Below are 25,058 nucleotides of genomic sequence, written 5' to 3'. Positions count from 1 at the left end.
AAACAAGTAAGGAATGATGTACAGTCAGCTGATCATTATCAATAAATAAACTTGATCAGGACCCTGACACAAAGCAGATTGATATATCAGACATGAAACTATCACTGCTATGCACAAAATCAGATGTTTAGCAGCAGTCAACAGTCAAATAAACAGTTTAGGTTCATTATACAAAAATATTCATACTATTGATTAATCTGAATCTGGTATTCCAGAATGCAGTGAGAAATAGCTATTAAATAAATACATGCAAACTGGGGTCATTAGAAAAGCATGCCTGTGGTGAAATTTCTGCAAAATGATATTATGTTGCCCAGTGAGCTACACTAAAAGTGCATTTCAGGTTTATCTGAAACATATGAATGTTAATCTGGCAGCATTTTATTACATTGGTTGTTCGTACATACCATTCAGAAATTAAATGTCCAGTAAGTGTCACTAAAAAGGTTAATGCTCTATCACATTTGAAACTAAACCTTACCAATAATGTTAACAATAGCAAGTGTGAGATAAAAACATATGTTGAAGCAAACATGCCATTTTGTCTTGCTTCTACAAGTCCTTGAGCTGTTTTATCGTGATTCGTGACTCTTACCCAAGTGCTTCACATGACAAATGTAGTGCTGTACCAGGTGAGCTACCGAGCAAGTTTATATGTCAACAAAGCCATACATACAGAGCTGGTTATGTGATGCAATCATCAAAATGTAGAGTTTAAAAAACATTCATTATCTTTAAAGTGTTTTGAGCCCATAACATGTTGTTGTTCAAGGAACTGTGTAAAAATATTCCTTTCTTAATCAATAGACTGCCCCTAATCATAATTTGTGTGAAAAGGAATAAAAGCTGTTGATGTTTTACTGCTACTAATGTTAATTTCAGCTGAAAACTGCAGTGATTTGTATGCAAGTTTTTGGAGTTTTGCAAAAATGTAGGTGAAAGCATGTTTTTTTTTTTCTTTTTTTTTTGCAGACATGAAATATTGATTAGATAAATTAGCTTAATAGTATACCCTTTTAGTGCTTACTTGTAAGTATTATCATGGTAAAACATTACAGCAAATAGTTGGATTCCACTTAATTTCCACTAAGATGTGGCAGGTGGACAGTAAGGTCTGGAAAGCTCCCAGTCCACAGCACCCCTCAGTCATGGTTGGGAAATTCAACACATATCTGATGAACAACACAGGGATTTGCATGCCAGAGCTGGAGTTTTTCTGCATGGGAAACAGGCCAGCCATTATGGTGTTGAGAGGTTTTATCAGCGTTTCATCTGTTCACCCAGTGCCCCTTAATCTACTTTCCATGGTGAGTCCATTCAGGTCAGCATGTAGGCAACTGTGGGAACACAGGAGACCACCAGTGGCCTACTACGACTGGGACACTCGACCATACAGATGAATGAAATGTTTCATTGTAATCACAGGCACTGTCACTCACATATGTCTATTATGAACGTCCACAACAACCCATGAGACTTTACTCAACAACATCATACAAAATTTACCAAAATAAAACTGTGGTTTAACCTGCCACTATCATGTAAAAAAGAAGTGACTGAAAAAAAATGGCACAAGTGGTACATCTAATGTGGACTTCGCTCTCGTGGTCTGCTCATGCGCATCTGTAAAGTTCATGCAGGTTGTCCCATTTGACTCAATTTTATCTTTCAAAGGTGTACTCATGAGCATCTTTGTAATCGCACAGGTGTAGTAGACTATTATCCAGAACACCACGTGTCAAAGTATAGATTCAGTAGAGGGCTGTGAGGAATGAGGTCAGAGATTCTGGGAGTTTCTTAAGACTCTTTGATTCAGATTATGGTGTTACATAATTTTTTTTTTTTTTAAAAAGTCAAATTTCCTGATAATTTACTCACACCCATGTCATCCAAGATGCTTATGTCATTCTTCGTTTGAAAAGCAATGAAGGTTTTTGAGGAAAACATTCCAGGATTTTTCTCCATATAATGGACTTCACTGGGGTTCAACACGTTGAAGGTCCAAACTGCAGTTTAAGTGCAGATTCAAAGACCTCTACATGATCCCAGACAAGAAATAAGGGTCTTATCTAGTCAAACAATCTGTAATTTTCTAAAATAAAAATGATATACTTTTTAAACCACAAATGCTCATCTTGCAGTAGCGTCCACGACTTCATGCATTGCATAATCATGTTGGAAAGGTCACTCGTGACATATGCAGAAGTACTGAGAAAGCATTTACAAAGTGAACATGCAAAGATTAAGTCAAACGGCCTTTACAGAAAAAGGTAAAACAATGATGTCGGACGATTTTATACAACGTCATTGTGTAATGTGTGATGCATTACACAGCTTGACGAGCATTTGTGGTTAAAAAGTATATACATTTTTATTTAATTTTTTTTTTAAAGAAAATGACTTATTCCTCGGGTGGGATTATGAAGGGCCCTTTGAAGCTGCACTAAAACTACAATTTGGACCTTCAATCTGTTGAACCCTAGTAAAGTCCCCTATATGGAGAAAAATCCTGGAATGATTTCCTCAAAACCCATAATTTCTTTTCAACTAAAGAAAGAAAGACATAAATATCTTGGTTGACATGGGGGCGAGTAAATTATCAGGAAAGTTTAATTTTGAAGTGAACTAATTCCTTAACTTGGTGAATTGTTCTCCCTTTAGATTTTGTAGGGTTGTTCTTTTGTTGTGATTACACTATGGTTGAGGGAGTTAATGGAGTCAGCATGCTATTGTTTTTGCTATTGTCATTGGGTATTTGCTTCTTAGTCTTCAGAATCATAGAAAGGGTAGAGGAGACTGGCCTTGGGTCATTATTGGACAGAGCGACTAATGACAAACAAATCATTAAAGCTGAATGTGGAGAATGTGGCCAGTCAACCTGACACTCCACATTTCCAACCAATATAAGACGGGACAAAAGGGACAAAATCTCATTAGAGGAATGATGGGAAAACAGTATTTTACTTAAAAAGCCAAAGAATGTTGCCCTGTCTTATTGTCGGGCATGAAAGGCAATTCATTGTTCTGAGAAAGATTTGAGTTTGATTAGTCCAAGCATGCCACAGTAATCAAGGTCGTCATGTTTATAGTCTGTTTGAGCAGAATTCCCTTTACAAACAATGGACATTAAAACATAGCTTTCTAGAAGTTAGAATGGGAATCTATGATTATCTTTACTCAATCAACTAAACAGGTTTATTTGTATAGAAAAGATAAATACTAATTCTAAATCTGCATTGTAAATTCATGCAGTTTTGTTACACACTAAATGTAATAGGGTACAACAGGGCTAAAGGCACACCTTAAGAAAAATGTGCTTTTCACTACACTACTTTTCACTACAGTTGTACTGAACATAAATGGAGCTACAGATTTTGTGTGAAAATAAATCATAAAAGTGGTTAATTTTGGTTAAAAATATATGAGGTGGCGAGGGGGCCTTTTACCCCACACACGGGGTAAAAGGCTCCCCAGCATGGGGTAAAAGGCACACAGTATTCATACAAATACTTTAGCTGAAATAATATGTTTTTAATAATGTGTAAGTTGTTCAAATACTTATAATACTTGTTCAAAATAATCACTTTAGCAAAGTTTGTACTATTTTCTGTTTAGTTTGATAAAGTAATTCATTTTTGTATGCGTATTTGCGTATGTATTTTAAAAATACAGAAACAAAATTACTTTAAAAAGTAAAGATTCTGAAAGCATTGAAGGAGATCCTATAATATTGGTGTAGGGCGATAGAAAATAAGGTTTGTACAGTATAAAAACCATTACGCTTATGGAACGTCCCCACAAACAAACCTGTGTGTGTGTGTCTGTGAGTGTGTGAGGTCCATCTTATAAATCATACTAAATTATGTTTTTTTTTTTTTTTTAAATGTCAAGAATGTTTTGGAATTTTTTATGTGAGGGTTGTCTGTGGGTAGGATTAGGTTTGGGGAATAAAATTTATAGTTTGTACACTATAAAAATCATTATGTCTATGTAAAGTCCCCATAAAACATGTGTGAAACCCAACATGTGTGTGTGTTTGTGTATGGGCGTACGTGTGTGTGTGTGAGAGAGTGTGAGTGAATAATTAGGTATCGCTCAACTCCCCAAACCAGATTGCTCCGCTCATTCTTCACATTCAGATGCATCTTTACACCTGCACATATTCATTGCTCTCCCCCGTCAAAAAAACTCCACCCTGTTAATCATGACCATATAACAGACGTACTCAAACAAGCCATCCAGTCTACTGCTGTCCAAAGACCCGTTCACCTCAGAAGAACCATTTGAAGATCTCTCCTTTTAGAATTCAGTTTGCTCTCTGCTTTTTACACTGTCGACATGATGAAGAGAATTGTGCTTGGAGTCATTGCAGTGATTGGATTCTTCACTCTATGTAAGTCTACAGAGAAATAGGTCATTATGATAGGGCCTTTTTTGAATTAGATGCATGTAGGGGGGAAATGAAGCAATCCATCAGGTCAACAATTTATAAAAACAAAATTGTTTTTACATTTCAATTTATATTAAATTGGTTGATTAATGTCTTTAAACTCAATTGATAGTGAAATATGATTTGTTTAAAACATATGTGGATAATGACTGGTAACATAAAGCTTTTTTTGAGGTACTGAAAATTGTATTACATTTTTCTTGGTCTACAAAAGAATATAATGTACTATCATTAAACAATTTGATTGTTTTTATATGAAAACATATTTGTTATTTCGATATATTGTTCTAGATTACACAAAAACAGTGTACACTTCAATCAAGTCATTGTGATTTTAAATTGATTTACCCAGACAATTTTTGGGGGGATGTTTGAAAAAGTTTATAAGAATGTTTATTTCATTTCATTTCATTCTCTATCTGTGTTTCTCAAGCTGAAGCCCTGAAATGTAATTCGTGCAAAGTGGGAATTCTAGGCAAATGTTTGTTAAGTTCCCAAGTGGATTGCACCACCTCAATGAACAATTGCTTCACTGCAAAAGCAGGTTAGACAAGACACACACACACACACGCATGCATGCACATACACACGCACGCACGCACACAAACACACACACAGACATACATTAGTGTCATAGGACATCATTTAGTAATAGTTGCAATGGTTTTATATGGAGTTGAGGATATTTGCTAAAACCCAACCCTAAACCTCACACAAATCATTATATTAGTATATAGAAAAAATGTATTGCTCTTTCATAGTTCATATTTAGCCACTTCACATGCCCTCATATCTAATTTAATTATATTTGCAACAATTTGCAGGACATTCCATAGAACTTTATTGTTTTATAGATTACATAAAGATAATTATAAAGACTGTAAAATGAAACAAAAAATATATATTTATCAATTTTAATTGTGAATCATTTGTACCTTTGAAGAGGCAAAGGCGGATTTTGTCCGATTTATAAAACTTTTTTGAACAAATGAATTCCAAACAAAGGCACATGTTCAACTATTTTACATAAGCCAGGACTTATAAATATGTAACACATTTTTTGGAACTTTGGTCGATTTTTAGAAAAACTGGCCAAGTTTCACAGAAAGGGCTTTGATTAGGCCAGGATTATAGGACTTAGTTCAGTTAGGACATTTTAGTAGCTTTTATAAACGTACCTTTGAAAAAATATTACTGGTGTGCATCTTGACACAAAACAATGACACAGATATATTTTAAGATATGTCAAGTTTCTTTCAGTTACAGTTTTTTACAATCGATTTATACTTCGATTTTTACATTTCTCAATACTTGGGTCACTTTTTCAAAACTCTTTACACAGTTCTCCTAAATGGGTCCTAATTGTAAAAAACTGTAAAACAGCACAAACATGCATTTTAGTCTGGGATTAGGCTTAAGCCGTATCTGTGAAACTGGCTTACTATTTTTATTTTCGTCTAAAGTAGTAGTAGTATAAATAATAATAATAATAATAATAATAATAATTTACATGAAAACAAAAGTCAAATCCTGACGTTGCTTCTGGTGTTCTTCACAGAGTTCAATGTAACTGGTTTTCTGAGCCTGTCCACGAGTGGCTGCACATCTGATTGCAACAGCACCAGTGGATCCATCTTGGGTGCGGGATACACAGTGACCAAATCTTGCTGTACCACAGATCTGTGCAATGGAGCAAGTGCTGTCCAGCTGTCCATGGCTGGGGCTCTCAGCACCGCCCTATTGGCCTCCATCTGGAGCAGTTACATTCTGTAGATGTAACACCTTGTCTGTACCACATTATGTTTACAATAACTCCTTAATCCAGAATCAATATAAATGTAATATAGAGTGCATAGATCCCATAACTTTCTTTAACTTTAATTATTGTTGAACTCTATTTACTTGTGATGCAGAGATCATGTTTTTATTAACATTTACAGTGTAAAACATTACATTTTTCAACACTGTTGCTTGTGTTATTTTTAATGAAACCTGCATGATCTCTTTGGAATGAAGTGATGATTTGAGCTGAATAATTTTGAATGTTGAATAGACAGAAACAAGGATATTGTGTTAGGTACTTGTTTGGGGAATTTGTTAGTTGCATAAATTAAAATTAGGTAATGAAATAAGAGCAAAAATGAATTCAAAATAAACAATAGTATATATTGTAGGGCTGTCAAATGATTAATCGCATACAAAATAAAAGTTTGAGTTTGCCTAATATATGTGTGAGTACTGTGTGTAATTATGATGTATATATAAATACAAAATATAAAAATGTATGTATATATTTAAGAGAAATATGTTATGTACAAAATATTTGTATTTATATATAATATAAATTATATAAAATATAAATAAATACATATACATGTATATGAAGAGTTTGGTTCCAAAACACAATAACTCCTTTTTGATTAATTTGAGTAAAAAGGTGTTTTCTTTACCAAGAAAGTGGACCACTATTTTCTGTTCCAAACTTTCAAATAGCATCTTTTGGTTATAAAAACATTCAAAATTCAAATCTACATTTTGTTTTTAAAAAGTTTATTATAAAAACATATCATTTTTTCCCAAAATGCAATAAATCCATGACACTTTTTTTTCAAAATGCAATTAATCCATCAATATAAAAGTTATTTTTCAAATTGAAAATACACAACAAAGTAAGTTGATTCACATATATGACATAGTCTAAACTTTGACAATATTTATCTTATATACAGGCATTTTACTAAAAATACCTTCAGCCGTCGCTCCCAAAATGAATTCAACGAGTCAGCTTGTTAATGTTATGAATTATTTGTCATTACCGATTAAAGAGTATCTGGCATCACCGCACGATTGGCCAAGTACATTGGTGTTAAAAACTGCTTTTTAAAAAGCCTTCAATGTTAACAGTGGGTGGAATGATGCGCTGTGATTGGTTGAGCGGATATATTGTGTTGTTCTTTCCATTTTGGAAAGAAAGGGAGAAAACATGACAGAATAACACGACGGATATCGAATTTTGTGCAAAATTAATGACTTTTCAATACCGACCAGATACAATACTGATGTTGGCGGAAACTCAATTTTTTGAAAATGCCATTTATCGTGCTTTGGAACCAAACTCTTCATATATATATTACAAGATACGGCAATCTACAACTACTACTACTACCAGTACAGCAATACTACTGTTGCATTGAAGATATATTCATCCTGTCCGCCCAAGTCCAATGATTCAGCTAATACCTGTTTCAGATTGCTGCTTCATCAATGAAAGGGGGAAATGTCCAGACTCAGCTGTTTCTGCTCATCAGTTTAGTCATGCAGAAGTTTCCATCTTTCCATTAGAAATATACCACAGCCATAACCTTTCACTAATTCTCAAAGTGTTACACAGTCCAAAAGCATCCGTGCCAAAGCTGCAGCAGCTGTGATGTGTCTCAAACACTGCATGTTCAGTAGAGAGTTCATAATCATGAGCTGTGCAACTGTTTTAGACGTTTAACAAAATGATTCTCAGTGTGATCACTCCAGTTGTCTGAAATGATCTACACTGACAAAGCTTGACTGTGTCAGACATCTTGTGTTGGGTATTGCACTGTGGTGTGATGTGTGCATTGGGGTGCGATGGGTGTGTTTGGTTAAATTGGATTGCATTGCTTTTGGGTTTGCTTTGGGCTGTGTGTTATGTTGTGTTATGCTTGAGTGTAATGCTGGTGTGTTGTTTTATGTTGGGTTATGGTGGGTGTGTTGGGTTATATGGGGTGTGATGTTTCTGTTTTGGGTAGAGATGTGTCACAATACTCAATTAACTCACTAGGAGCCCAACAACCAACTAGTTGAATAGTGGAATCAATTAGATTTTTCATCAAAAAATAGTTTTAAAGACCCCCTGTGGTGAAATGAGTTTTTTAATGTTGTTTATATGTCAATGTGGTGTTTTTAATATGCTTTAAGACAAACCATGTGCAAATTCATAAGTCAGCACCATTGCTGAGTATTTTAGAAGTCAGCTGTCTGACTCTGAGATTGGCAAACAGTAACATGGTTTGTGTAACATTAGCAACACATTATTAGCTGTTTGATAACATAGTCAAGCAAAAGGCTAATCATATTAATTACTGTTGTGTCTGATGTTGTAAAGAGTGATACCATTGTGCAGTGTTTACCTCAGTAAGTTGACCGAGTTCATCTCTGAGTTGGTGCGAGTAAGTGGAGGTGGGGCTATTCGCATATTCATGCATCCGCGTATACTAAATGAAGCAAGAGTGTAGTTAAATTCAAGCTATTTTAAGGCATGAAGGATAACAGGATAAATGTGTCATTTTTGTGATCAAAGATGAACTTTAAGGGTTAAAATTATTGACTACAGGGGGACTTTAACATTTCCAAACATCCAATTTTACCTTTAATTTTAAAGATCTAGTGAGATTTTTGTATGCACAATGAATCCGGCACCAGATGGTATGATCCACAGAGAGATCTGATCTCACCATCATTGAGTCAGTCAGGGATTACATGAAGAGAGAAAGACTAAATGTATAAGAGCTGTGGTAATAACTCTTAAGTTGCTTGGAGAAACTTTTTATCTCATCTGATTGTATATGCATTTACCATTAATGAGACAAGTGCAACTGCTCCCATCTATGATCAAACGCATGTGGAGAAATCCAGATGGACAAGGAGGACTGGAACTCTTTCAATAAAGCCTATGAGCAGAATATTGCTATCAAAAAACATGTTTGCAAATTCAGTTTACATTTGGTGTTTCTATTGTACATGCACAAATATGTACAAAATATATTCCTTGATAATCTTCTCTTACTGACTGATATCTATTCTCGAACAGACTGCATAGATGCACTTGTCAGCCCCATGCACACAGAAATTGAGAGCCTAACCAACATCCCATCAAATACACTTTAATCTACAGATGTGTTGGTATTAAGCAAAAATCAGCTATCTTTAGTTATAACTGCATTCTGTTTCAGCCCAGGCCTCTTAGAGGCCTTAAAATATGCCCACACCTGAGGAGACCAACAAAAACACACAACCAGGAGCCAACATTCTCACAAAAAGAAAAGAATAGAAAAGAAAAGGGGCCTCTAGCGATCTCTCTCTCATGTTACATGAGCACAGATGGCCTGGTATACATATTCCCTGATTTCTCCTGTTCCAGTGTAAACAAATGCCAACCTGCTCATTGACCACTCTTGATACTCACAGCATAAGAATTATTTTTTTCTTCTGTGCGAACTCCTTTTATTAGAGGACAATAGTCGATAAGCAACCACAGGAAGCTGTAAAAATGCCAGGAAGGAAGACCTTTTGTGTGGCATTGAAGAGAAGCTACTAAAGTCTAAGTGTATGGCATCTGCTAGGATTTCCTGAGATACAGATACACAATAGTTGTGCACAACACAACCAGAAAAAAAATATTTAACTGTGCAAAGGCTGATCATTCTAATTCATTCTGTCCAATATCATCTTGATATTAAAGAAGTTAACTTTTAACACATTTCTATTTGAAAAAAACTTCACCTCTGACTGAGGGAAATGCAGTCATGCAGCACAAATAGGCTTTCAACGCCAGAGCCCACTGCAGTCTCACCACCAGAGTTGAGCTCTATTCACACACTTATTTGAGAATGGTGAACAGAATGAGGCACAACTCAAACTGTGTGTACATGTCAGTGCACGGTATTAAAATAAAAAAAAAGGTCAGTAGCGATAGCCTCGTGGGCAGCACTGACATATAGTGTCGTTGCACTTTGGCCGACCTGACTTCTAGTCCTGGCTTGTGGACATTTACCGATCCTGTCCCCCTCTCTTCCTGTCTGCTTACTATGATAATAAAGGCAAAAAACAAAATTACGGAAAAATTATGTGTTCTCATATTAAAATTAGGATTGTCATAAGTGAAGCAATAATATATCCTCATCAGGCTCTCTGTACTATATTCCCTCATTTCCTGTCCTTGGTTGACTCCTCTGTGTACCTAACCTTAAGCCCACAGAACTGATCCTCTTTTAGGGGTAAACAGAGAAAATACCGGCAAACTGCTGAAGAATTCCAAGCAGCCAATGTGCTGATCAAAACAGACAAACCTACAATACCAAAAGGAAGTTTGGGAAGTCTCAGTCCAAGTCAAATGTAACCCGCAATTTATCTAACAACAAACAGATCGAGAAAAGCTTTGTGAGTTGTTTACAGACATTAAGTCTGTACAAATATTTTTTTTTTTTTGCATGTTAAAAAAAGCAGGACAATTTATATATATACATATCGCCGTCACTCTATTCTCAAAGTTGGGTTGGGAGCTGGGTCTATACTACGCAAGCTATGATGACTTTCACCTTGATATTTTAGCATGGATGTATACCTAGCCGAATTGCACTGTAGGGGGCGAGAACGAGTCTTCGAACCTGTGTGTATGCCTACTGTGAAATTACCACATCAAATGTGACGTGCTAACAGGGATGCAGCTATGAAGCTGCGGGGTTTGCTTCAGGGAAAATTTATTTTTAAGAAGCTTCCCAATGGAAACCTCGACAAGACTAAGGTTGTTTGTACCTTAGAGTCGTCGTCAAACTACTATGTTTGATCCTGGTCTAATGCGCCACCTGGCTTGAGAAACCCGTTCTCAAAGACTTACTTTAAGTCATTATTTGGGTAGCACACATATTATATATATATATATATATATATATATATATATATGCTTTAACTTTGCAATCCAATTAACATTTTCATTTAGCCTACATGTAAATAGAAAAAAAACAGCGCCTATGCAAAGCCTAAATCTATGGAAGCTTTTTTCCGCCACTAAACAAAAAAATATTAAGGTAATTGCGACTTTTTATCTCACAATTCTGACTTTTTTCTCAGAATTGCATGATATAAACTCACAATTGCATCATAAAGTCAGAATTGACATTATAAAATGGAATTGCAAGTTTATATCTCGCAATTCTGAGAAATAAGTCAGATTTGTGAAATATAAAGTCAGAATTGTGAGATATAAACTCGCAATTCTGAGAATAAACATCAGTCTTTTTTCCCCTCACAATTACACATCATAACACACAATTGTAAATTTATGTCTCACAATTCTGACTTTATATCATGCAATTCTGGTTTTATAACTCACAATTCTGAATTTAGCCTATTTCAAGCAATTCTGGTTTTATATCATGCAATTCTGACTTTATGGGCCGGTTTCACGACAGGGCATAGCCTAAGCCAGGATTATGCCTTAGTTCAATATGAATATTTAATAATCTTTTATAAACGTACACTAGAAAAAAACATTACTGGTGTGCATCTTGACATAAAACAATGAAACTGACATATTTTAAGATGTATCAGCACAAATTGCTTTCAGTTAAAACAGCTCAAACATGCATTTTAGTCTTGGACTAGCTTAAGCCTTGTCTGTGAAACTGACATACCTAAAAGGAAAACTGACAAATATTTAGTTAATATTCAGTCTCTTCCACTGACCAGTTTGTAAGACAAACATTTTGCATGTTTATAAGAAATAAAATGTATATAAACAGAGATCATATTATAAAATGGCTCTGGTAAACATATGCATCACATGGCATGTGTGTGCAAGGTATTTTTGAATCTGATTGAGAAAACTGTCAAATTCCAGCGTTTACATGTTTAGTTTTTGACCTATTGATCAGATTATTTCAGGTCTACACCACTCCTTTCAATTTGATTGAAATTTCACTCAGATCAAGCTCAATTGGATTTACTGAGGTGTTATATAAAGGCTTTTCAATCTGATTGATCTATCAATCTGTTTACTAACTGATTATTTGGGTGCATGTACTGATAAAAAGATCTAATTCATGCACATCGACACAAACGAACAGAAAACACACACGTTACTGCCTACTTCTTATATTCTCACTACACACTCAATCTCACATGAGTAGATTTGAGAATAACATTGTATGAAGTGTATAAGATACCATTTTCACCCTGGAAATGACCTGTGTGAGCCATTGTGCAGCCTGGCAAACACCCAGAGATTGAGCACCAGCACATTCCTATTCACATACATTATTCAACCAACCTCAAAAGAATCAACAAAATCCACATTAGACTGAAAATAAATATGAAAAGGCATACATACAGACATACACATCAATAGAAAAAAAACAGACAGACAAGCCTGTTCACAGGTGCAAGACATTTTCATGGCACAATTGATGCTGTAAACAGGTGTCTTCTACCACATACACAAGAAAACTCACACTTGTTCGTTTCACACAACTGTTTAAACACCCTCACAAACAAACACACACAAACAGAAATCCCTGTGTGTTCTATTTAGCCAGTGACCCCCCTCACACTCGGACTCTAAGTAAATCATTCAGCCTTTTCGTTAATCACAAATCGCAAACTCTTTTCAGTCATGCAGAGAATTGGTCTCTCTAAAGCAACACATCATGTCTTTCCATCTTAACTCTAGAATGAATTAAGGACTGGACTTGTTTGAAGTTAAGGTTTTTTTGTTTGTTTGTTTTTTTTTTACATCAATTGGACCTGATAAAACTATTTTACAAGGTGCCATTTTTTCATAAATTTGTATGATGTAACTTGTATGGAAATATAAAATTTTTATTAAAAAAGTAAAGATAAAGATCCACACCTAATTGCACCCCTAAACTGAAATTTATATTAATTAGCCACCAATTTGCCAAAACATAAAATAGTTGTCATGAGGGTGTTTTGGCTTGTCCATTTCAAACTAGTCCAAAAATCATGACAGATGTTTTACAGCCTTAGACCACAGCATCTCATCTTTAATTGTACCAGAGCCTGAGAGAAAGCTTTAAAGAACATGAAGAAAGCCAAAGTGACCAACCTGACTTGAAAACTAAGCAAAGTTAAAAGACTAACTTGTGTACATAATAAATGCATTTTATAAAAGACTTCCAGCACATAGGGAGTATATTTGTATCTCTTCAGTCCAGATTTCATTCAAGGCTGTGGTTTAGACTAAACAGCGCCAACTGCAATTTTCACGGTGCTTTAGAGATCACAGAAACCAGTATGATGATCTGAAGAACCTAATAATATATTATTATGGTTATTATTACTATTGTAATAAAACATAAAAGATTTTTAAATCTACAAATAACCACATAATCAACTCAAGAACCATATAAGGACCAAAAACGATACCTTATTGTAAATGGGAGCTGAAAAGAACCACTGAAGAACATTTACTTTTAAGACTGGACTTTCTCTTTGAATTCTTTCAGTGTAAAAAAACCATTGTCCATTGGTGACTTGTCGCATCACGTTGGGTATTGTTAACTTGTCTATAAGTAATCACCAGCCTCTTCAAGCACCATGCCTTCCCCCACACGCCGCAGCAAGACGTTTACTGGACTAATCAGCCTTCGGACATACACTTACTAACACTTAACCATTCAAAAAGGTTTCTTTTATTTCTTCATTAATTAATAGACAATTACATGAATCTGCTCATGCTTTTATAGAGAAGACTGAAGAAACACAACTGTTTAAAAACGAACGCGGCACAGGTGCAGGATGAACGGAAGATGAAGGGTCAGAAGCGCCTAAAGCGCATATCTGATCAGACTCACGATCTCGATCTACAATAATTGATTCTACTCACATTCTTTTATCAGTAGGCTGGAGCTGCCGGTGCAAGGCGAGGGAGAATCCGAAGAGGCTGCCCGGCTGACCATTCTTCCTCAGGACGTTTTGCGTGTCCAGGTTAAATGCACTTGTAGAAGTCCATATGAGCAACGACAAAATGCACAGGTTTCGGGAGAGTCCCTCCTCAAAGAGCTCCATTACCTGTAATTAATGTGGTTGTATGAATATAGCCCTTGTTTGCAGTAGTTCCCGCTGCACCGAGAGGACAGGATCTGTAATCCGCACTGCACTGCGCTCAATAAGAGAGAGAGGGGGGGTTGGAGACCCGTCGCCCCTCCTCTCACTACTGTCCCCTCAGCGCCCTACGTCACTATTGAGCGATGGACGCGTCTCACCCGGTCTCACCCCATCTACCCGGCTGTATTTTCTGAACAAGGTTCTTGAATTCATAATGTTTTTTGTTTGTTTGTTTGTTTAATATTCATAAGCGAAATATGTGCACTTATACATTCTGGGATTTTGTTTAGAGCTTAAAGGGTTAGTTCACCAAAAATTAAAATTTTGTCATTAATTACTCGCCCTCATGTCGTTCCACACTTCATTCATCTTAAGATATTTTTGATGAAATCCCTCAGGTATATAAGTGTTGACAATCAACACTTTCAAGGTCCAGAAAGGTAGCCGACTAAAGACATTGTTAAAACCATAGACGTGACTGCAATGGTTCAACCTTAATAAGCGACGAGAATATTTTTATGGGCAAAACCAAAACAAAAATAACGACTTTATTCAACAGTATCTTCATAACATTAAGGTTGAACCACTGCAGTCACGTCGACTGTTTTAACGATGTCTTTAGTACCTTTCTGGACCTTGAAAGTGGATAAGTCTTATACCTCAACCTATGGACGAGTTATATACCTCGCGGATTTCATCAAAAATATCTTAATTTGTGTTCTGAAGATGAACGAAGGTCTTACGGGTTTGAAACGACATGAGGGTAATAAATGTCATAATTTTCATTTTTGAGTGAACTAACCCTCTAAAACTTAATTAAAAACGAATTAAATTAATTTACAAAATTACAAATAAAATGTAAAAAAAAAATCATGAACCTATATCTCGATCTACAATCAAATATTTTAAGAACAGGATTGAACAACTCTATTCTCTATGATATCCAGCTGTGTTTGGCCAGAGATAAAACAGTAGATAAGAAGTCTATACACACTCCTGTTAAAACAGCTGGTTTTTGTGATGTAAAAAAATGAAACAAAGATAAATCTTATCAGAACCAAAGTGACATTTCAGAGAGAATAATAAACTGCATAAGTGTGCACACCCCTGAGCTAGTTAAATCACCCTTTGATTTTATTAAAGCACTCAGTCTGTTTGGATAGGAGTCTGTCAGCTTGGCACATCTTGACTTGGGAATATTTTCAGTCTTCTTTGCACAAACGTCCCAAATCTGTTAAACTGTGAGGGAATCTCCTGTGTACGGCCATCTTCAGGTCCCTTTACAGGATTTGTGTCTGTTTTCTGGCTGGGCCACCACCAGACTTCAACGTGGTGGATGCAGTGTTTTTTTTGCTGATGTGTTGTGTTGTTCTTTCCCCAAACATACCTTTTACAGTTTTGGCCAAAAATGTCAATCTTGATCTCATTAGACCATAGCACAATGGTTGTGGGTGACTTTATATATGTTTATAGTCAGAAAAGGCTTGTGTCTTGCCACCCCATAGCGCAGACATACGGGAGAATACAGGAGATAGTTGTCACATGTAGGCAGCAACCAGTGCTTGATAGAGCTGCAACTCTTTTAATGTTACTGTAGGCCTCTTGACAGTCTCTCCGACCACTTTTCTTGTTGTCTTCTTATCAATTTTGGAAGAACATCCCGTTCTTGATAATGTCACTATTGTGCCATTTCTTCACTTGTGTCTTTACTGTGTTTCCTGGTATATCTAATGCCTTGGATTTTTTTTGTGGTGTCACCTCACCTGAGCGATACCTTTCAACAATGAGATCCTGTTTATTCTTCATAATCTCTTTGTGGCCTTTGGCTCTTATGGTAACATGCAACCAAGAAGATGTTAGAGAAATATTTCAAGAAAAGCTGAGATTTAGTTGGAGTATATCAGAGTCACTGCAGGTCTGTCTTCACCTTTTCACATTTTATGAGCTTGATGATTTTTCATTCTGAACACAGCCATATACCCAATTACAAAAAGGTCTGCACACTTATGCCATTTAAAGTTTTTATTTTTATCTTTTTTTTTTTTCTTTGAAATGTGTCTTTTTGGTTTTCAGCACTGTTGCATAGTTTGTAATTTTAACATTAAAGGTGCAAAAAGTTTTATGATTTTTTTTTTTTTTTTTTTTTTTACTTCACTGTGTAGACTTTTTATATCCACTGTATGTCATTAAAGTTTGAACTTGGAGGAGAACCAAATTCTAAAGGGTGCCATTTGGGACAGAGTCAGTGTATTATATTGTACAGCAAAATATTTTTTTATGACTTAAGTGTGTAAAATCTGCACTTCTGCAAAGTTTACAATTGAAATTGATATTAAAACACACACACACACACACACACACACACACACACACACACACACACACACACACACACACACACACACATAATATATTATATATATATATATATATATATATATATATATATATATATATATATATATATATGTATATATATATATATATATATATATATATATATATAGCTATATATAGATAGATAGATAGATAGATAGATAGATAGATAGATAGATAGATAGATAGATAGATAGATAGATAGATAGATAGATAGATAGATAGATAGATAGATATGTATGTTACAGATATGCATACATATATGTTTATGTCATATGTTTATGTCATAATTCTGATGGAAATAAAAATATACTCTTGACGTGAAAAAAGCGCGTCCATTAAAATGAGCGCATCCTTTTACTGCGACTGCATGTCGCGTGAGGTGTAAACAGTCTTGTCAATTAGGCTAATGAGAGCATTCTCAATTTGTGCATCATATCTTTCTCTTGCAATGCGGAGGTGTGTTAGTCTGCCGCATCTGACGGATTCTTAGATTTAAGCAAAGATGGTACACCGATACAGCTGAAATGTAAGATGCGCTCGTGTCAGCCTGAGAGAAGCATCGATCCCGCTGTGTCCATATGGACGGTCGGTCGATGAAGCGTGAAGCAAATAATGTGATCCTGATAAACCAGCGCACACAGCTGAAAGTCAAGAAACTGAGACATTTGTTACACTGGACAGTTCAAAAATACAAGAACAAGTAAGAATAAACGTAAAAGACAACGTTAATTAACCCAATTGCATTCAATTATAGAATAGCCAAATAAAAATAATAGATGGCTACTGGCAATATGGAAAAATATATTTTAAACGAGAATAATTGATTATTCCAGGCACCCAAGAAAAAATCATATTTAGTGCTGTAGACCATTATAGGTGCAGTACATAATTGGAAAAAGTGCCATTTAAACCTCCAAAATTGCTTTATATTTGTAAACATATTGTCAGAGAGTACATACTAACTTAATTATTGTTTGAAGGTATTTGCTCTTCAACCATTAAAACTCCATTAGTTTGTGATGATGCACTTAACCTGTGTAGATTAGAACATTTTGATTAAGAAAAACTCTTCCTTAGTAATGAAACAACATGAAATCACACACACACACACACACGCACACACGCACGAACACACACACACACACACACACACGCGCACACACACACACACACACACACACACACACACACACACACACACACACACACACACACACACAGGGATACAGACAGAGACCCACACACTCACATACACTCTCACACACACAGAAAGAGTCAGACTGAGGGAGTGAGGAGTGAGTGAGGAGTGAGGAGGGAGTGAAGGGGGGAGGGGGGGGGGGGGAGGGGGGTACCCTCCTGCTGCCTCCTGCATACCCATAATATGATGCCCATATATAGTTGTCATTCGGATTTAATGGGCGGGATTTATGGTAATTGAGAATGAGCGTGCACGCGTGTCCCATTTACGACTGATTGGAATTCATTAACACACACACACATTTCACTAACACTTCTGATGTTTACGGAGTATTTGTGAATCAGGAGAAGAGTTTTCGGGAAGGTTACGCAAATCACTCACATATTTACTCGTATATTTACAAATGTTTCATGAAATTTCTATACAGTACATGCAGCTCACAGACACTGGTGCTGATTCACAAAGTTTTGGTTCAGAAACCCCCAAAGTGAGTGTTTAACTGTCAACAGCTGACACCTGGTAGATGACAGGTGTAATTGTGGGGGATTTAAAGACAGCAGTGGCTGACTTCTCATCATGTTACCATTCGTCAGTTTCTTTAGAGAGAGAAATATACATATGCCTCTTTCATTGGATTTTTAATGTGCCTGACATTAAACTTCAGATTTCAATAAAATAAATTAACAAAATCAAGGATTTATAACTGTGCACCCAAATGCCTCACACAGTGTGTTATGTGTGTTATGTGCAAAGTGTTTTCAATAATTGTCTCCAAGTTAAGTTTTAGCCAAAGCTGATCAGCATAAATAATGTTTAAACCTCTTTAGACAGAAATCATTAATGATTATGGAAATTTTGAGTTCACATGCAACAAAATCAAGATATATAGCAAACAATGGGTATTTGTTCTTGTATAAAGATATTCCCAAGGGATTGTTTTGATTTGTTGTGAATGTACTACAGTATGTTTGCTTTCAATGAAATGTTCATAATGCACAACACAATGATGACCTCAAATTCATATTCTGTCACTGGCAGGGTCAAATTCCCCGACATTGGTCACATTTGTGGTCTCCAGTCTTTTGTCATGTTGAGAGATTGTAAGTGCCCACATAGTGAATCAGCAGTGATCTCACAACAGTGTCATTCACATTCTTCCTGCTTCCTGTGCTGTCAGACAAGAGTGTGGGTTGACGAGTCACCCTGCACACATGTGCCCTGCCATTCAAGGCCTGGAAAACTCAGTCCCAGTTAGGTACAATGCACTTGTTATATTGCAAAACTGGAATTGGAGAAGGGAAAGTTGGTGTAAGGGAAGGCTCAATGATGTAATTATAGATGTAAAACATGTATTTACACAATAAGTGCACTGTATCCAAGGATTCTTTTAAATGTTATTACATAGAGTTATAAAGTGGGTCTGAATACTTGACTTTTGTGTTCATGACTTCTTTTTCTTCTGTGAGATTCATCTTGCTTTGCATAATCTGGCATTCCTTAATGCAGTGTGTTTCAGAGAGATACAGGCTGGCAACAAATTATTTTTCCACTTTAAGTTTGTGCCAAGGCACAAGAATGTCATGATCTGAGAACAGGAAGGATGCAAAATTCTTCCATCCTTAGGACAGATCATAATTCTCACACTCTCTGTACTGATTTTTTTGGCTTGATCTTTTTTCTTTCTTTTTTTTTACATTTCTAATGGCTAATAATTTTTTTTTTTTTATCTTATATTGTGTACTGATTTTAAATGGCACTCTTTTATAAGTCTCTGGTGTCCCTAGAATGTGTCTGAAATTTCAGCTGAAAATACCCCACAGATCATTTATTATAGCTTGTCAAATTTGCCACTATTTGGGTGTGAGCAAAAACACACTGTTTTTGTACGTGTCCCTTTAAATGCAAATGAGCTGCTGCTCCCGGCCCCGTTTCCAGAAGAGGGCGGAGCTTTAACAGCTCAACAGCAACAAAGCTGGAGAATCTCATGCAGCCAAAATGAGGATTGTCAGTAACAGTGTTCAGCCTTACATTGTTCAAACCGGAGTCGACACTGATGGAGAGATTCAGGAAGATGTTACAACTTTTAGAATGAATCTGGACATTTCTGAATGATTAGTGGATAAATGTACTGGCCTTTGCAAATAAACATAGCGTCTTGTCTTTACAGAAAACGTACACAATTTTTCAAGACAATCACGTTTTACACTGTTCTTTACAAACATCTAGTTATAAAGTATAAACAAGGTTTGAAATCTCTAAGACAACAATAGCTTTAGCCGCATTTGTTGTGGAACTGGCTAACAGTCACATCGACTGAAATGGCGATTTGCTCAAAAATCATAAAAAAAATAAACAGTCTGACACTTAAACTACTTCTTCTAAAGGCGAAGCTGGATCTCGAACAGTTGGTAGGGGAAAGTGGGGTGAGTTGTGCTAGTTTTTACTCAAAGCGACTTTAAAGTGAGGCCATGGCAGTAATGCGTTCAACTTAAGAATGTACATATATTACAGGATGTGGTGCATGCCTGAGAACAATAACTTTGGATCTGAAATAAATTGTTTCAGAAATATAGCTTTTGGAAAAAAAGTGGTCTCGTGGCACAACTTGCCCCTGGTGCGGGGTAAGTTGTGCCTTTGGAGAGAATACGTAGGGGTAATTTGTGCCAGTCATTTCTGAAGCAAAACAGAACATTTTAATGTTATGAACTGTAATGCTATATGAAATCAAGACAAATTCAATACATAATTAATCATTTAAGGTTTATTTAGATATTGTCACCCTATTAAACTGTTGGAATAGGCTAAGTCATATTTTGTAGATTTTGGGAAAACACAAAAAACTTAAATGCACAATATATGATATTTGTAAATCATTTCAGGCAAAAAGGCTTTGGCAATAGATGCCTGTTGACGTACATAGAACGCTGTCTGTCAATTATAAGAATAACATAAGAATACGCCACGTTACAAATTATTATGCAAGTGACATATCAGTAAGATTTCAGTAGAATAAACATTCAGATTTTAGTTTTTCTAAGAAAATATTTATTTATCCATGTCTTATAACTGGTATCAATCTCAGACAAAATAATTTGCCAGGTCTATGGAAACCCTACTTAGAGGTTGTTCCACATTATTAAGCAAGTCACAGTTTTCATACAAAATGGGGAGGAAGAAAGATCTTTCTGAAGATGAAAATACCTGTTTGCTGCTAAACACTGGCTTTTTTTCATAGCTGCTCTTTTAATACAATTTTTTTTTTTTGACAGGAACTTTCATTAATAAGCCTTTATCTGACCGAGTTCTGCTGTGTTCCAAATCACTCACAAATCTTAAGATAATTCGATAATCTCCATTCAGTTTCACACAATATTAGTTGTTTTCATGCCTTTTGCACAACATTGGACCATTTCATGCTTTTCATCTTCAGAAAGTGCGTTTTATAAGTGCGTGGCATGATGGGTTTTGGTCTAAAATCAAGAATGTCACATAGTTTAACTGCTAAAATGTAAGAGTACAATGTACAATTACAAATTAATAATATGTTGAAAATAATCATACGTGGGGGTGTGTTGTGCCACTGGCACAACTTAACCCAGGCCCTCTGGCACAAATCACCCCGGACCCACAAGTTTGAAAGACTAGCATGATCCAGCAGTTAAGAGCTAACATCATGCTAACTGTATAAACTCATTTTGTAGCCTGCTAAAGCACTAAAACATGTGTGAAATGTTTTCAAACTTCTCTATAATTGTTTAGACACTACAATCAAAAAACCTTGAAAAAACTTTTTTTTAGCTAAAATGTGCTTTCCTCTCATGCCATGTGTCTCTCTTCTTTGGAGGATGAGTAAAATGGATGGCTTTTCAAAATTATGTGGTCACATGACCAATTTATTCTATGGTTTTCCAGAAACAATGGGTGGAACAACTTCCCCCCTGGCACAAATCACCCCACTCTCCCCTACAGATCCATCCTTGAGTACCAACTTTTTAGCAAAGCCTGCCTTGTATTGCCCCTTGTTCACAAAGCAGTCTGGAGTGAAATGATCTGCGCAGACATAAATGAATTTAGGTAGATTTTGGGGCACATTATATTAAAAAACAAAACAACAACAACAACAACAAAAAAATCAGCAGCCGTGGGAGGGGCCTGAGCAGTGTGAGAGTCTAATGAGACTGCTGTGGTTTAACAGGGATTAAAAAACAAATGAGTGGGTGGATTTTCATCATTGTAGGGTGGTTGTGTTCACACTGCCAACACACATTTATGTCCAAACACCATGCAAAAGTGGATTTTGCATTTAACATCTTTAACATTCAATATTCTTGCATCCTAGAGATTGTCAAGTCACCTTTATTTATATGACACTTTATACAATAAAGATTGTTTCAAAACAACTTTACAGTGATAAACAGGAAAATAATGATTCAGTGATCCAAACAGTTTGATTCTGCTTCAAAGCAGCTCTAAAAAGAAAATAATAGAAAACAGTCAATGTTCAGCTGAATTCAGTCCAGTGTTGATTCAGTTTAGATCAATAACTCTGTCAAGCTCATCAATTATGAAATGAGTTCAATCATCATTTTCCTGTTTATCACTGTAAAGTTGCTTTGAAACAATCTTTATTGTATAAAGTGTCATATAAATAAAGGTGACTTGACAATCTCCAGGATGCAAGAATATTGAATAAAGCAGCTCTGGAGAAAACAGTGATGTCATCACCCAACTCAATTCAGTTCTTGTCAAATTGTATCGGTGCAGTCAAATCAATAATATTGCTGAATGTTAAGTATCCCCAACTAAGCAAGCCAGAGGCGACAGCGGCAAAAACCCAAACTCCATCAGGTGACAGAATGGAGAAAAAAAACCTTGGGAGAATCCAGGCTTAGTCGGGAGACCAATCCTCCTCTGGCCAACAAACAAACACGGTGTGATTATGATTCAGGCAACATCACAAGTCAGATTGTGGATTGATATCATCGTCAATATAACAAAAGGGTAAAAGAGGATCACACAGGGAACACTTGAGCTCTTCTATCTTCCAGCAAACCATGTCTTAACCGCAGGAGGATCCTAACATATTGATCAGTAAAGGTGAAGCCATTGTTTTTCTGTGATGGATGACGTTTATTAATTTCCTGAAAGAGACCATTTACTGTAATACTCTTTGTGGTAAAAGGATGATGCACTTTATGCATCAGCCTGGATGAGAACTGATGACTGTATATGGTGAGTGTGTGTGTGTGTGTGTGTGTGTGTGTGTGTGTGTGTGTGTGTGTGTGTGTGTGTGTGTGTGTGTGTGTGTGTGGTTCATACGTTATGAGGACAAAATGTCTCCACAGAAATGGCAATATCCAAAATCTTTGTCCTTGTGGGGACATTTTTGGTCCCCATGATAAAAAGGGGGTAGGGCAGAGAATATACCATTTTTACAGTATGCACAGTTGCCCTAAAGCTACCTGGTTGGCGGTGCCACCAGGCTTGGGCCCGCCATCGCTGCTTGTTTATTTTATTTTTTATTTTTTTGTATACTTTGGGAGTTTTAAAATGTACATACAAATTATACAGGGTTTCCACCAGGTGTATGTGAAATTTTCTTCAATGGTCCATCTGGAAACAAAAATGCCATGACGCCAAACTCCCTTATGGAAGAAGAAAGCAGTCATTTTTACAACTGTGACATTGAGCGCTTATTAGGATCAACTAAATGCTGGATTTTTTAAAAAGTATGTAAAGTATGTGAAGTACACTGCATAGACTCTTTAAGATACGTCCAATAGTTTTACACTCTGGTCTGTTATTGTAGAGACATCAAATTTACATTTCCACACCCATAAACATGATGCTGAACAAAATGAACTGTGATCGGTTGCTTTACATGTCACATGTCCTCTTGCAGTCATGCCGTCAGTCTGAAGGTCTGGCAATGTGAGACTAGTCAACACCTGAATGTGAGACATGGGTGAGAGTAAAGCATGCTTTTGTGTGCAATTTTTTACATAATGTATTTTCCCCCAAAATTGCTATGTTTGTTTAAAAGAACAAACCTATGGTTAGTTAAATACTTGTCTGCAGCCTGGCAATTGAATGCATCTTGGAAACAAAACAGGTTTTCTCACAATCGGTTATCTACAAAAACCAGACACAGCAAAAGACAGCCATGCTAACACAGAAACAACCCAAACAGCAGGTCACAGTACCAACAAAAGCTTGAAAACAGCAAAAACTGCATAAGAACCAACTGGAATTGGAAAATGAAAGCAAGATTAATGCTAACACATTAACATGCTAGCAGAGGCATGTTTACTGCCAGTCCGTGCAGACACATCCATAAACCATGTGGCTTGTGATATCAACCCAGTGAAAAGACTGAGTCTGCCCATTTTCCTTGCATCAGTGGCTTGGTAAAGTGCTGAGTTCAATCTCAGTGAGAGCTTCCTGACCGGCCGGTGTTGTGATAGAGTGTTGGCTCTTTTGTGAAGCATGGATCTCTGTAAATCTACCCAACTCCTGCAGCACAAAAGCTCAGCTCTGGTTTACAAGTGATGGGGGTGGGGGTTCAGAACAATGAGGATGTCAGAACATTGGGACATCACTACATTCTTTCTCAGACCGCTCCTGCCTGTGACGCAGGGAATTGTGGGGGATCCCCTTTTGTTGCTGTTGCAGGGTGGTAAAATGCGGTCAAGCTTGAGGTCAAAGAGTCCTTGAGTCAAAAGGAAACTTGCAGCAATATCTGCTGGATGAATGTGTGCAGGCACTGAAAGATGTTCTTCTTAGTTAAGACATGGACTGAACACTGTAAGAACAATTATCACATGTGATCATGGGCTTCTTATCTGCCTCTGTTTCCAAGATTCCATGCATACTCAAAGCCTGATGAAAGAGCATGTGTTAAAGGAATGTTCTGAGTTTAATATAGGTTAAGCTCTACTGAATGCGTGACATACAGTATTGTTGATTACCACAGAAAATAATTTTGATCACTGCCTCATTTAAAACAAATTAGGAAAATTAAGAAGCAAATTAAGAAAACATCTTCATCAGTCTGACAACACATGTGCTACAAATACTCACAACACAACCAAATACAAAAACGCATATACAAATACAAATACAAATACAAAATGCATATACAATCAGGCCTTTAAA

General features: G+C 36.3%; 2 protein-coding genes across 3 annotated transcripts in view; one reads left to right on the top strand and one right to left on the bottom strand.

Moving 5' to 3' along the window:
- Window positions 1-14,360, bottom strand: part of itga6a (integrin, alpha 6a) — a 36,731-nt gene extending 22,371 nt beyond the window's left edge. For both annotated transcript variants that reach the window (XM_067409228.1, XM_067409229.1), the window contains exon 1: window positions 14,106-14,360. In XM_067409228.1, coding sequence (XP_067265329.1) covers window positions 14,106-14,287 — 182 coding nt within the window. In that variant the 5' untranslated portion in view covers window positions 14,288-14,360. The remainder of the gene's footprint in view (window positions 1-14,105) is intronic.
- lye (lymphocyte antigen-6, epidermis) lies at window positions 4,255-6,621 on the top strand. The gene is made up of 3 exons (XM_067409230.1): window positions 4,255-4,393; window positions 4,884-4,994; window positions 6,009-6,621. Exons 1-3 carry the CDS (start codon window positions 4,339-4,341, stop codon window positions 6,221-6,223), a joined length of 381 nt encoding a protein of 126 aa, XP_067265331.1. The 5' UTR covers window positions 4,255-4,338; the 3' UTR covers window positions 6,224-6,621.
- Window positions 14,361-25,058: the final 10,698 nt, after the last annotated feature.

Source organism: Chanodichthys erythropterus, chromosome 14 (assembly GCF_024489055.1).
Source record: "Chanodichthys erythropterus isolate Z2021 chromosome 14, ASM2448905v1, whole genome shotgun sequence".
Taxonomy (NCBI): domain Eukaryota; kingdom Metazoa; phylum Chordata; class Actinopteri; order Cypriniformes; family Xenocyprididae; genus Chanodichthys; species Chanodichthys erythropterus.
This window is presented reverse-complemented; position numbering and strand designations above follow the sequence as displayed.

What these genes read in the sequence shown, in the direction of transcription:
- lye (XM_067409230.1), top strand. Translation starts at nt 4,339, where the DNA reads ATGATGAAGAGAATTGTGCTTGGAGTCATTGCAGTGATTGGATTCTTC. An exon ending in GATTGGATTCTTCACTCTAT is followed by an intron (nt 4,394 to 4,883) that starts GTAAGTCTACAG and finishes GTGTTTCTCAAG; the next exon opens with CTGAAGCCCTGAAATGTAAT. An exon ending in TTGCTTCACTGCAAAAGCAG is followed by an intron (nt 4,995 to 6,008) that starts GTTAGACAAGAC and finishes TGTTCTTCACAG; the next exon opens with AGTTCAATGTAACTGGTTTT.